Here is a 14,739-nt window from a genome sequence, read left to right as displayed (position 1 = left end):
ATACAGGCTAAGGGAAGAAAGCATTCTAGGTTCAGTTATTAAGGGCACAGAACTGGTGGGTGAAAAAGTTACAAAAGAAAGGACTACTTTGTGGTGGGAAAGGAAATGTATACTCCTACCTTCCCTCCTATCAATAAATATGTTCAGTTATACCCAGGCCCACATCCCTCTTGGGGATGGCTCTCAACTCATTCTGTCACATGCAGCTCTTAAAAAGAAGGAACTATTAGGGGCACATGGGTGGCTCAGTCGGTTAAGCATCTGACTCTTGATTTTGGCTCAGGTCATGACCTTACAGTTTGTGAGATAAAGCCCTGTGTCGGGCTGTGTGCTGACAGCGCAGAGCCTACTTGGAATTCTCTCTCTCCCTCTCCTCTGCTCATGCACTCTCTCTCAAAATAAATAAACTTAAAAGAAGAAGAAGAAGAAGAAGAAGAAGAAGAAGAAGAAGAAGAAGGAGGAGGAACAATTATTGTCTTTTCTCATGGTTTTTGTAATCATCTTTAGAGAATATTTCTGAGGTTTCTGGGAAAAGAAAGAAACCGAGAATCATATACCTTTATTTTATAAAGATTTCTCTTACAAAGCTTTCATTTGCATAGAGCTGATTTTGCCTCTTTTTGAAATACTAGATAAGGGCAGTAGAATTCTACTTAGAATTGTTTTAATTTTTAGAATTTCTGATTACAGACAAAGCTCTTTTATTACATGAATAAGATTAGGAAGCTAAGAATGTAAAAACAGAGACTGCAAATTAATGCCTAGAGAGGTGAAACAGGCAATGTAAAAATCCTAGAATAGGATTTAGAACTAGAATTGCTATGTCCAGAAAATGATGGTTCTTTTTGCTAAGCCCTCTACTACCCTTATGAATAAGAGCAAGAGAAATGATTAACAAATGTGACTTTGAATCCATGTGGCCATTCACAGATCCTCTGAACTGGGATAAAATTCAAAAGAGGGCCTGTGATCTTGGCATACAGTACCACCTAGCCTGACTGGGGTGTGACAAAAAGCAAGCTAATATAATTCTCCAAACACTGGTCTAGAAATGTACAATTTGTAGCATCATATATGTTTATAGAAACATTGATACAGCTTTTAGAATCTGTCATTGGTAGGTTTTTCCATTAGTATCATCATGTTCAGTCAAACCAAATCTACTACTTGTAGCATACAAAGAAAGGTGGGGAAGAACATAAAAAAAATTAGCTAATCTGCAATAAAAACTAGTAAAAGCTAGACCACAGAAACCATAGAGCTTAAGAAGACAATGCCAATCATAGGTTCTTCTCTCCCCTTCAAAACTTTTTATTCTCTGATCTTAGCAAATACTATCTTCTTATTTTCTAAATGTTTTATTAATTTACCTTTTCTATTTTTGTAGCTTCTCCACCAATCCTCTGAATTAGCCTTGTTCAACCACGATGCTTACATGAACCAGAGAACTCAGAAACTGATTTATGTGGTAACTTGCCTCAACGTTCCCAAGGATAATACATAATTAGTACCATTTTAGATGCACAGGGTGCACACGATGGGGTGCCTGATGGCACATGTGCTTAAATTTCTGAAGGAACTCCACACTAAGTCAGAACAAGGAGCCCCTTTATTTTTCTTACTTTAACTTTCTTATATTGTAGTAAAGTGGGTTCATATTCATCTAAGGACTATTTATTCATGAACAATTAAACTCTTGTGTATTCATTAACCGACTTGTCCCTTCTGAGCTGGATCCTGAACTCCTCTGGTGAGGTAGTAAGGTGGGGTTAAGAACCAATGTGCAAATAGTAAAACATGTAAAACTAAAAATTAGGAATTTGTCTTTTAAATGTTTTGAGAAATTACTATAGTTCTTAAAATATAATAAATTACTATTATATGTGGATATAATCTATTACTCAGTAATTTGTTGCTGTTTTACCATCTGAGTCTGATTTAGCCATGAAAGTAGTCAATATGGTTTTCCTTTCATTAATCCCTTCATTGAAGCACCTAGTACAGAAGTCTAGCAAACTTTTTCTGTAAAGAACCAAATGATACATATTGTGGGTTTTGTAGGCCATATGGTCTCTGTTACAACCAGGCAATGCTGTCATGGCCTGAAAGCAGCTATACACAATAGGTAAACAAACTGGCATGAATGGGTATGGCTGTGTTCAAATAAAAAATTGGTGGAGACAGTAGTTTTCTGACACCTGACCCAGAGTTCAGTGGTACATATAGACTGACATTTCAAGAGATATTTTTAGCTAATGATAATGATGATGAGGGTAAGAAATAGACCTTTCAGGGTATGAATATTTCCATAACTACACCTTCTTACTACTTAACAGTGCTAGAATTTGACTTTGGTTTCTGATAAGTAGATAAGAGTTTTATACCCACCTAAAGTATATCCTTGCATATGTGATAAATTTGGAAATGAGAAAAAAGGAGAACAAATACTATTTCTTATTGTGATCATTTAATTAACTAAAACAAAACAGTTAATTATGACTGAATTGACTCTGAACAAAGCAGAATGCTGATGTCAGATAGTCAGCCTATCCATTACTGATTTATCACCAGTTCATACTTATTAAGTACTTTCTTTATTAAACAAAACACAAGACACACAAAGTGATTCCTAAGTAGGACTGTGCATTAAGAACCACCTAGGAGCTTCTTTCTTGGGGCCCTACTCCAAAATCTATTATCAAAATCTTACTTGTTGGTGTCTAGATGAAAATTTGGGAAAACTGTCTTAGTTAATTCTGGTTATCCCTGGAGTCTTCAATTTTAAGAAAAAAAGTTAAGCTCTAAACATGTTCTAATCTGTGGTCAGCAATTTGGTATTACTGTTTAAGTGCATGAGCTCTGGAGTCAGAGCTGGGCTCTAACCCATTTTTGCCATTTCCTAGCTGTATAACCTGGGCAATTTCTATATGCCTGAGTTTCTTTATCTGTAAATTGGATATAATAACAGCATTCAACTCATAGCATTGTTGGGAGAATTCAATAGGTGAAAATATCTGGCATAACACCTGGCACACATCAGTCACACAATAAATATAAACTATTACTACTTATCACACATTTTTTCAATTACTAACAATGATATCAAAATATACTACATTTTAAAGGCCTAATTCAAGGTGCATAGTCTGTTAAGTGAATAGGCTATTCCAACTTGTCTTGTACTGACCAGCAGAAGAGGTGTCCTTTTCCACAGTCAACAGCAGGAGCTCTGAGCAAGGGAAAGCTGAGTGTATCAGACCCAGATGTATTTGACCCTTGTTTTGTAAGTCTGACTGCTCTTTCACAGCCTGGAGTAGGACACCATTTAATGGCAGGATTATTTTCAACAAAGGCCTGTTGGAACAGCAATAACAAAACATGACAGAAAATATTTTAATACTAAATTCTCAGAGTATATCCCATGTCAATTTAATTTAGAGGGAAAAAAAAGGCGTGAAATAAAAAACAAAGAGTAATCAGTCTAAAGAGATACTTAAAATAGTACCAGAAAGTATGAAACTTAAAAGTAAGAAGGAAAAAAGAGGTAATTACTTTAGTAACAACATGACTTTTTAAATTTATATTTTCTTTAATATAAAAACCAGGTAGGGGTGCCTGGGAGGCTCAGTTGGTTAAGCCTCCAATTTTGGCTCAGGTCATGATCTCATGGTTCATGAGTTTGAGCCCAACATCAGGCTCTGCACTGGTGGTGTGGAGCATGCTTGGGATTCTCTCTCCCTCTTTCTCTCTCTGCCCCACCTCCACAGTTGCTCTCTCTCAAAATAAATTAAAAAATATATAAAAAACACAAAAGCCAGGTAGATGATGATGAAGTAAAACATAACTATTCACAAAGAAAATGTGTAATTTAAACATGTTTTCTCATACAATATGCTGCTTTTCTGATGGCAAATAATTATAGAATAGAATCTTGTATGTGATTATTAGTTACATTAGAACTGCAAATTTCTAAATGGTGCCCTAATAATACAGAAGTCAATATTATGATGCTTTCTACGTTATGAAACAGCAGAATGTCTTTTTAAAAGTCCATATGTTATAGGGGTTAGACTACAAAAAAATCTGCATAAAGCAGTCAAAGTATAATTTTTAAATCACACAAGAAAGTAACTTACCTATGCTTCTGCACAACTCTTAAACAAAAATAAAGAATGCATAAAAAGGAAACATAATTCATTATATGAAACTATTCTTTCAAAAAACCCATTCTAAATTGATAATCTTTATTTCTGAATATTTACATGTAGTAATGTAAAATATGTCTTTTAGAAAACTTCAAATAGGTACTACCTACTTTGAATACTGTTCTCATCAATCAGTTATAAAAGTGCCAACAGGCAAATCAGCATACAGTTCTGACCGACATTTTTTATTTTCTGTAAATTACTACTTCGGCTTTTAATTTTTACTTGTTTTTTAAAATTAAAAAAAAATTATTTTAGGGAGCGAGAGAGCGAGTGGGGGAGAGGGGCAAAAGTGGGGAGAGAGAGAGAATCTTAAGTAGGCTGCATGTTCAGCATGGAGCCTGGTGGGGGGGCTTGATCCCACAAACCTGGGATCGTGACAAGCCAAAATCAAGAGTTGGACACTCAACCTACTGAGCCACCCAAGTGCCCCTACTTTTACTTCTATCATGACAAAATAATGCTTTAGCTTAAAACTGTAATTAATGCCACCACTCCTTCATGCAGTTTTTCTGGGAGACAAAAGTCAGAGTCCATTATTTCACGTGTTTTCAAAAAAAAAAAAAAAAAAAGTTAAATAAAATCTGTTATACAGTTTTAATAAAATTAAAATGATGGAAATCAGATAATTGGCAGCATACCTTAATATCAAACTGTAGGTATCGTTTGTCCATCTCCTTAGAAACTACACTTTCTATGATATCCACAGGTACAAGTTGGAAGCAATCATATGCAGGGCAGAAAATGTTGTGAGCTTCACCTTCTTGAATTTTCAGATTCAAAAATCTATTAAAATTATCAATTGATAGAAAAAAAGGAAAAATATAACTTATTTTCACATTCTAAGAATTTTTTCTTTATGCTCAATTTTCTTTTAGAGTGTAATTAAAATAACACCAATGAACAAAGTGTGGAATATCAATTATAATACAATTGATTTAATAAAATATATATAATTCACATAATTCACAAATATTATTAAATATTATTTGCCCAACCATTCATTCATTTATTCATACATACACACATATATGAATATATATACTCATATTTATGTTATATATATATTTTATACATGTTCCTCTTTTGCTTTATTCTAAAAATCTGAAACAATATACATAACATTAAAATTTAAGAAATGAGTGATTTGGAAAGGTCACATTCAATTCTCAATATTTCGTACTTTTAAAGAAAAGGGAGCAATTGTACAGAATTAAAATCCTGGATAATCCAAGAGATTTGGGAGTGGCATTGCAAAATAGCATACCTTTTTGAAGAAAAGACTTTCTGCTTATATTTCATTCAGACGAGTATTAAGTTGCATGTCCTACTCCAGGCACACTAGTTGACCTAGTCAAACTAGTTCCCTAGTTGCCCAGGGAAAAGGCATCCTGGAGAGTGACAGGAATGTAGCCCTAGGTGAATTAAGTGCTTAAGAGCAGGATTTTGAGTTAGACAATTCCAGGTCTGCCACTAACAAGTCATATGATCTTTAGCAATCTGTTTACCTGTCTGCCCCTCAGTTTCACTATCTGTAAAATGGAGGTAATAATAAGCATTTCTTGGGGTTGTTACACAGATTATATGATATAATGTATGAACATCTCCATGGTGCCTGGCATAGATAAGAATTCATAAATTTTAGCAAGGGTTTTATTTTTATTATTAATATTTCCTATGGACAAACAAGAAGAAATGAGCTTTTAAAGTGTGATTTAACACTTAAACCTAGAGAAAATAAATGGAAAGCCAGGCAATTAAGTCACCATTCTCTAGTGGTCACTATCAACTGTTTGACTCTTCTGCCTGCAGTATTTTTCCTTCAGGTTCTCTCAGGCTCTTAATTCTACTGCACTTAAAAAAAAAAAAAAATCAAACTTACTGTCATCAGATCTACCCCCTCTGCTCCATTTCCTTCTTCCACAATTTCATTCTGGCACTTTAAGGAAAACAGAGCCCTCTCTTCTGTTTTTTTTTTAATTTACTTATTTTAAGAGAGCAAGAGAACATGTGCTGGAAGGGACAGAGAGGAAGAAGAGAGAATCCCAAGCAGGCTCTGCAGTCAGCACAGCCCAATGGGGCTCGAACCCACGAACCATGAGATCATGACCTGAGCTGAAATCAAGAATTGATGCTTAATCTACTGAACACCCAGGTGCCCCCAGAACCCTCTCCTAATACCCTTTCTAACATACCCCAGACCTAGCCATATCTTTAGCTGTCTCTGCCTTCTCACTTCAGTGAAAGAGGACTTTCTTCTTCACCCCCAAGCTAATCCTTAAATATTCTGGCCAGCTCTGGAACTTGCACAATCCAGAAACCTATCCCCTCTTTGTCTCTGTTTCTGTCTCTCTGTCTCCCTAATGGCTCTTTTCTTTGGCATAATACATATGCTCAAGTTTTTTCCCACCCTGAAACATTTCTCAACCAAATGATCCTTTTTAGCTCTACTTTCCTTTCATATCAAATTTTCTTGACAAAATAGTTCGATGATTTGTCATTACTTCAAGTCCATCCCATTCAACCTGCAACACTCTAGCTTTTGTCACCTCTTCACTGAATGGCCAGCTCTCAACAAGGCCATAAGACTACCCATTAGCCCCAGGATTCAAGACTTCTCAATTTTTATCTGCATTGACTTCTCTGGAGCATCAGACACCGCTAAACAGTTCCTTCTTTTAGATTCTCTCTTTTCTCTGGCTTCTAGGACTTATTTTTTTTCTGTTGGCATTATCTTCTTACTTCTGGTTGCTCCTTATCCATCTTTTCCACTAGTGACTTTTACTCCTCTGATCACTGATTTTTATGTTCTCTAGGGTTTTCACACCAAAACTCTTTTCTTCCCATTCCATTCAATCTTCCTGGGTGATCTGAATATTAACTTGGGGTGCCTGGGTGGCTCAGTTGGTTAAGTGTCTGACTTTAACTCAGGTCATGATCTCATGGTTTGGGGGTTCGAGACCCATGTCGGGCTCTGTGCTGACAGCTCAAGTTCCTGGAGCCTGCTTTAGATTCTGTGTCTCCCTCTCTCTCTGCCCTTCCCCCACTTGCACTCTCTCAAAAATAAACATTAAAAAACTTTTTAAAATACTCCTAACTTAAACTACCACCTATATGCTAATGACTCCGAAATTTAAAGCCCAGATATCTCTCCTTAGCTATAGATTTTACTACACACAATATTTGTTTAAATGCCTCATATGCATTTAAAATTCAACATGTTTAAAATCTTCCATTCTATTTCTCAGTATAATTTAAAAGCCACACACACTCCACAAAACTGACATATGTCAACAGAAGGCCACTCTGTACCTTAGTTACTAGTTAAAAATTACCTGTATATACTCTGTGTCAAGAAAAACAATTTCACAGAAATAAAGATGGATGAAGTGTTTAGGGGAAATGCTATGGAGCAGCAGTTCCCAAAGTGTGATCTGTGGACCTGAGACTTTTCAGGGGGTTTATGAGGTCCAAACTACTTTCATAATGGTATTAAAACTTTGTTTTTCAGTTAAAACTGCTGATGCTGTAGCAAGAATCATGGCAGTGGTGTTAAAACCGTACTGGTAGACTTTATATTCTTCACTGCTTCACACTTGTAGTTAAAAAGCCAGTTTCATTTAAGAATAGCCTTGATGGAATAATTATGAATTACTGGTTATTAATAAATTTTATTATTTATTTTATTATAGTAAGTCTTAGCCCACAAGTACACATCTTTTGGGTATGCTGTGCAAAGAAATGGGAAGTAAGCATAATGAACTTCTGCTGCATACCAAACCATGCTAGTTGTCTCGGGGAAAAGTACTTAGGAAAATGTTCAATTTAGAAGTGGACCTACCTACTTTTATCATGGAATGCTATTTTTATTTGAACACTATTTATTTAGAAAATTAATTAAATGAGCCTGTCATGTCAAGGAAAAAAGTTGACAGTATTTGTTGCCAATGATAAAGTTCAAGACTTCACATAAAAATTAGAATTTTGAAAAATTCTTAATGCTACTGTGAACTTGACAGCTTCCCAATATTTATAGACTTTTCTTTTTTTCTTTTAAAAACTTATTTATTTAAATTCAAGTTAGTTAACATACAATGTAGTATTGGTTTCAGGAGTAGAACCCAGTGATTCATCACTTACATATGATACCCAGTACTCATCCCAACAAGTGCCCTCCCTAATGCCCATCACTCATTTAGCCCATCCCCCTGCCCACCTCTCCTCCAGCAACCCTCAGTTTGTTCTCCGTACTTAAGAGCCTCTTATGGTTTGCCTCCCTCTCTGTTTTTATTTTTCCTTCCCTTCCCCTATATTCATCTGTTGTGTTTTTTAAATTCCACATATGAGACTTTTCTGATGAGTTTGGTGATGATAGTAATTAATGTGCTTTTTTTTTTTTTTTACTATATTTATGTGTAGTGAAATATGTTAACACTGGAAGATCTACATAACCCAGTGAATAAATGTTTTCCAAAATGATGCAGTGCAAGATAGACCAACAGATTTTAATGTAGAGGTACCAAAAAAAAAAATCTATTGATAAGGTTTCAGATTTTATACTGCAGCTAACCATTAAGAAACTACCAGTATGATGTATATTAGAGTATCTAAACTTATTAATATGCTTCTCTTTTTTCCATCTACACATCTTTGTGAAGCCACATATTCTTTATATATGTCAACCAAAACAATATATTATTATAGACTGAATGTATGGGAGTATAGCTGTCTGTTATTAAGCTAGACATTAAAGGGATTTGCAAAACAACACGACTCTTCTAATTTTTTAATTGAAAATAGTTAATTATTCACAGTAAATGTTATTTATGTTAACACATAAATAATGGGTTTATTATTATTCCTTTTAGCTATGAATAAGTTCTCTGAAGAGCTGAATATATCTTAATAGTCTCCTGTGAAAGTGCACTGTTTGCTTACAGTTCCTATATGATGATGTTTTGAATTTTATGTACTCTAATCAGAGCAGGTTTAACTATCTCTGGGAGTTTAAATGACAGAACTGAGAAGATCTCAACTGAAAGCAAGATCATTTCCCTGTGAGCCATGCTATTAATCTTCATCAAGATACAATTTCCCACTAAATTTATGAGCGGAACATGGAGTTGATGAACGTTAATAAAAGGGAGAAATCTGGGGCAAACTTTACTTGCATTTTTATCTTGTTGGTTACCCACCCTTAGGAAGATAACAATAACTACCATTTATCAAGTGGTAACTATGTGCCAGGCCCTGTTCATTCTAAGTATTTTACATACATTAAGTCATTTGACAGTAAACTGACAACAATCTTATGAGGTACTATTATCACCATTTTATAGATAAGGAAATGGAGGCACAAGGAGGTTACCACTTAGCTAAATTAACAACTAATAAGTAGCAGGAAGATATTCTAGGCTGGGTAGAAAATATTAATTTTTTTTCATTTAAGCCCTTGGAGTAGATGCTTCCAAGCACCTGGCTGGATTGATGACATCATGGGGTAGGGAAGAGTGAAATAAATTGAAAGGTTTTTCAACTATCTAAGGATCTTTTAAAATTCTTCCAATCTTATTAAACAAAGAAGTTTCTTTTCTATATGCCTAGAAAGGGCTACATTGAATTTAAAAATGATTTTATCAACATATAAGTCACCCAACCTAGAACCTGTTTTACTGCTGCTTGATTTGACAAGAACTACTGGCAGGCTGATGGAAGGGGAATCCTAGGTAGGTTGATAAAGTACCACAGAAAATAATAATTAGATCTTTCAAATTTAAATCTTACCATAAACTTCCCATGGCTAGTCTGATGAGTATGGGAGATGGTTCCTGTGACAGAAGTGTGGCGAAGGAGGTAAAGGAAGTTCAAAAAAATTCAAGTAAATCCCTTGGGGAGGCTGAGTTTTCACACAGAAACCAAGGTCCAAAGTAGCAAACTTGGTAGAACCCAGAAAATACTCCCTAATGCAACAGAGTTAACAATTAAGCTAAACAAAGTATTGTACTGTGGAAGATTTTCTGCATCCAGAACTAGGTCAAAGTTAGCTTTGGATTGTAAACCTTGACCCTTACCAATTAGGTTGCTTGTATTAGCTGTACTAATTTGATCTTATTTAATTAGAGTCTAGTCTGTTTAAAGAAAAAAAAAAACCGACCATGTAGTCTCATTTATTCTGACTTTTTAAGAAGCAGTATTTCCCCCTCCAAATGAAATCTTGCGCTATACCCTGACTTAAAAAACAAAATGTACTCAAAACCAGAATGACAGAAAGATGAGTGGTTGTCTACAAATTGGAGGCAGGAGGGTGTGCAGAGGATGAGGGAGACAGAGAAAGGAGGACTGGAGGGATTTCAAGGAGAAATGAAGTTTTGCGGGATGATGGATATTTTTATTATTTTGATGTTGGTAATGGTTTCATGGGTGTGTACATTTGTCAAAGCTTATCAAATTATTTATTTTAAATATGTGGTTTATCATATGTCCATTATACTCCAACAAAATTTGTTAAAAAAAATCTGTTTATAAGAACAACAGAAAATTTGCTCAGGTTCTTGCTCTCTCACCCAACACGGTATTCCCCAGGTCCCTATACTTGGTACCTGGTACTCCATGAAAAATAATACTTTGAAAACTTCTGATTTTTAAGATTCCTTAAATACTAATGACATGCTCTGCCTAGGTCATTAATCAGTAGATTTATGTGCTCCAGAGATAACATGGTTATTGTATTGCTCACTAATTACATTGATCTTCTCTTTCATTTTGTTTATAAACCTCTCTTGAAAAGTGCGACATTAGAGCAAAGTTAATGGATGGAAAGAAAGTATAACTCTTGGCAAGATAATGGGAAGGAGAACAAAAATAAACATGAGAAACAAAATAAATTTCCCATTTTTAAAATATACCCAAACCATGTCTAGAAGAGACATTGAACTCTGAATAGGTTAAAAGGGGATTTAAAAAAAATTTTAATGTTTATTTTTGAGAGAGAGAGAGAGAGGGAGAGAGAGCAAGGGAGGGGCAGAGAGACAGGGAGACACAGAATGCAAAGCAGGCTCCAGGCGCTGAGCTGTCAGCACAGAGCCTGATGCGGGGCTTGAACCAATGAACTGTGAGATCATGACCTGAGCCAAAGTTGGATGCTTAACCAACTAAGCCACCCAGGAGCCCCTAAGAAGGGATTTTAAACATCCATCCTGTTACAAATTTTCAAGGCTATTTGCTTGTCACAAAAAATTTAGAGAAAGCATAAAACAAATGTTTACAAATTACTGGAATATAAAAAAAGTTATTCTTGATATTTAGGTGTAGGCTTGAAACTTACATTAGATGTAATATAAATGAAAATACTAAGGAAACTTATTTATGCATACCTGCTTTGTTACCAGAAGTACCTTACATTAAGTGAAATAACATTTATTACTAAATCAAATGATTTTACTGTATTAATAAATGGGAAGATGTAAAAATAAGGGAAAAAAAATTCTTCCTTAGTAGTAAAGTATATTTCAGTGTAACTCTGAAACCAATATTAATAATCCATATCATTAAATATCAAAAACAAGCAATTTCATTACCAAATCAGAGTGCTGTCATGCAGTAAGAAATACTAATAAGCTGCACATATACTCACGACTCCCAACATCCTCTACAAAAGTCATGTCCACAGGGCATATCCACTGGGTCTTCAAACACAGAAATACTGCACATACAAATGTCACACTGGAGATGAAGAAAAGCAATGATTTAAATGAAGTTATACTTTGTAGAGAGAACAATATATTCATTCATTTGTTAGTTTAATACAAAAATGCTACTGTAGTAATTACAAAGTTAAGTGTTTCATAGTTATAAGGGAAGTTACAGTTAGTATGCTTATTTTTGACTGAATACCAAATACCATGCCTACTTCATTATAAACTATTAAGGGATTTAAATATTTTAATGTACAAGTCAAACTCTTTTTTTTTTTTTAATTTTTTTTTTCAACATTTTTTTATTTTTGGGACAGAGAGAGACAGAGCATGAACGGGGGAGGGGCAGAGAGAGAGGGAGACACAGAATCGGAAACAGGCTCCAGGCTCTGAGCCATCAGCCCAGAGCCTGACGCGGGGCTCGAACTCACGGACCGCGAGATCGTGACCTGGCTGAAGTCGGACGCTTAACCGACTGCGCCACCCAGGTGCCCCCAAGTCAAACTCTTAAATTCCAAATTTCCCAAATGCAACTATCCATTTGGGAAGAAAAATATAAGAAGCAAACTATTAGAGTCTATTCAGGTCCAAAAAAAATTAAAAAAATCTACTCAGGTCAAGATCAAATTGTCCACTGCAAAATAACCATTTCAATATCATGTTCTTTAGCCCATACTCATCCCAGAAAATCTACAAAAACAGAGTAACTTTGTGTTTTCAATATAAAAACTCAGGATATTTAGAGTAGCAATTTAAGGATTTCTACCCAGGGAACCCTGCTGCAAGGCTATGTATCTTCTAAACAATGACTTATCAGGAGCAAACATTCCAATGTTACAGATGCAAACTATAGAAGTAGAATCCTGTTTTCTGAGAAAGCCAAGATAAAACCCAGAATACTTTCATTTTCATCACATATTTGAGTATAACAGCATAACAATGGTATGCCATTTAAAAACGCAGACAATGGCAGTATTGTTTCTCAATAAAAAAAAAAAAAACATTTACTATGGAAATCTAGATGATACACTCAAGCTTTACTGAAACAAATACATAATTATCAATATTTTATTGTAAGCATTTTCATATTTTTTATTTAAAGTGCCTACATAAACTCAACTTTTAATATTTCAGCATGGTGTGTTTAAAACTTTAAACACCTGGAGATTTTAAGTAAAAATACAGTAGATGGCTTTCTCAAACTCTTTTCTGTTTTCTGTTTTGAAATGAGAAAAGAAGAGCTTTTGTTTTTCAATCTGTAATTCAGAGATCACCAAAATATTCTATGATAATAAATACTTACCAAAGGGTGAAACAACTGAACCCTTTAAGAAGGGTATAGGATTCAATTATAGGAATTTAGCTAAAAGGTTCCATGAAACAACATTAAATAAGTTAAAAGTTAAAAGACTAAACACAAAATTAGGGGAAATACACTGAATACCGAACCATACCAAACTGGTGTCCAAATCCCCAGGAGATAAACTTATTTCATCTGGAGAGGTGACAGAAGAACGTGTAGTCCTTGGAGTTCTTGGAGAAGGGAGTGTATCCCAGGCATTATACCCACTCGGTGGTGGAGTTGGCATTTGAACACCTGATCGTTGGCAGCAGTTCTCTGGGTTGGACATCCAAGCCTCAAGTAATTTCTCCCTGTCCCAGTCTTTAAGAAAAATGGAATAGATAGCTCTCAAAAAACAGAAAACATGGTGATGTTTTAAGAGTTTCATAATAACAAAAGAGGATAAATTAAAGTGATATAGGCTATCTCTTCTATATGAAAGTAGTAACTGCAAATGAGTATTCAGGTATGTTATATGCACTAATATTTTTAAACAAGAATTTAAACTTTTATAATCTACTGTGGTTTATAAATATATCAATATCTACCAATATCATCAAAACTCCCAGTCATTTCTAATAATCAAAAGAAATGCCTCATCACTTTTGGAAGTTACTAAATTTTTTTTTGGCATAGGTTTCATTTAGCCATTTTACTCTTTTCAAGAAAAATATGTAAATTTTCCAACTGGTTTCACCAGTGTCAAGTGGTAAAATGATTGGACAGCTTACTATAAACATGTCAAAATGTCAACAGTAAGTCCAAAAATCATTTGATATACAGCTTGAAAGCAGAAGAAACTTCTGAAGGGATTATGGTTATAAAGTTTTAGTGAATTAGGTATAAATTCTGTATTGAGTTCACATCTGACCGAACTAAAGATGATCTTCCTACTATGAACACTTTTTTTTTAAATGTCTATTTAGTTTTGAGAGAGATAGAGACAGAGCGTGAGTGGGGGAGGGGCAGAGAGAGAGGGAGACACAGAACCCAAAGCAGGCTCCAGGCTCTGAGCTATCAACACAGAGCTTGACGTGGGACTCGAACTCACGAACGGTGAGATCATGACCTGAGCTGAAGTCGGACGCCCAACCGACTGAGCCACCCAGGCGCCTCCCCTACTATGAACACTTTTAAAATAGCCAAGTGAAGTGTGTTATAAAGTCCAGAGCCATAAAAACTAACCCATTAAAAATAATAAATAAGTACATCCAATTTTGTTAGCTGTTTTATAGACATTACTTAATTTATTCCTCCCAACAAACCTTTCAATCATTATTTAGGTGAAGAAACCAGGACTCAGGAAAGTTATATAACTTGCCCCGGCTCACACAGATAGTGAGGAATTTGAAATCAATTTCTGTAATTCCAAAACCTGTTTTCTTTCCACTGTAGCACAGTGAAGTACAGGGTCAAGAGTCATCCTAGAGTCAATTATTCAACGTAGGCCCATTCTATACAATTTTACAGCTCTAACACAAAGAACTATAGGAATTTC

General features: G+C 35.0%; 1 protein-coding gene across 7 annotated transcripts in view; it reads right to left on the bottom strand.

The window, feature by feature from the left end:
• The window catches only part of ANKIB1 (ankyrin repeat and IBR domain containing 1), a 153,697-nt gene that overhangs the window by 44,970 nt on the left and 93,988 nt on the right, over positions 1–14,739 (bottom strand). For all 7 annotated transcript variants that reach the window (XR_007146392.1, XR_007146393.1, XR_007146394.1 and 4 more), the window contains exons 6-9: positions 13,354–13,562; positions 11,839–11,927; positions 4,847–4,991; positions 3,188–3,354 (exon numbers count right to left, since the gene is read on the bottom strand). Coding sequence is in view for 2 of the 7 variants with exons in the window: in XM_047830709.1 (XP_047686665.1) it covers positions 3,188–3,354; positions 4,847–4,991; positions 11,839–11,927; positions 13,354–13,562 (610 nt within the window). In the remaining 5 variants the exon portion in view is untranslated. The remainder of the gene's footprint in view (positions 1–3,187; positions 3,355–4,846; positions 4,992–11,838; positions 11,928–13,353; positions 13,563–14,739) is intronic.

The sequence above is a fragment of the Prionailurus viverrinus genome, chromosome A2, assembly GCF_022837055.1.
Source record: "Prionailurus viverrinus isolate Anna chromosome A2, UM_Priviv_1.0, whole genome shotgun sequence".
Classification (NCBI taxonomy): Eukaryota; Metazoa; Chordata; class Mammalia; order Carnivora; family Felidae; genus Prionailurus; species Prionailurus viverrinus.
Note: the sequence above shows the minus strand (reverse complement) of the source record. Positions and strands in the feature narration are given on the sequence as shown.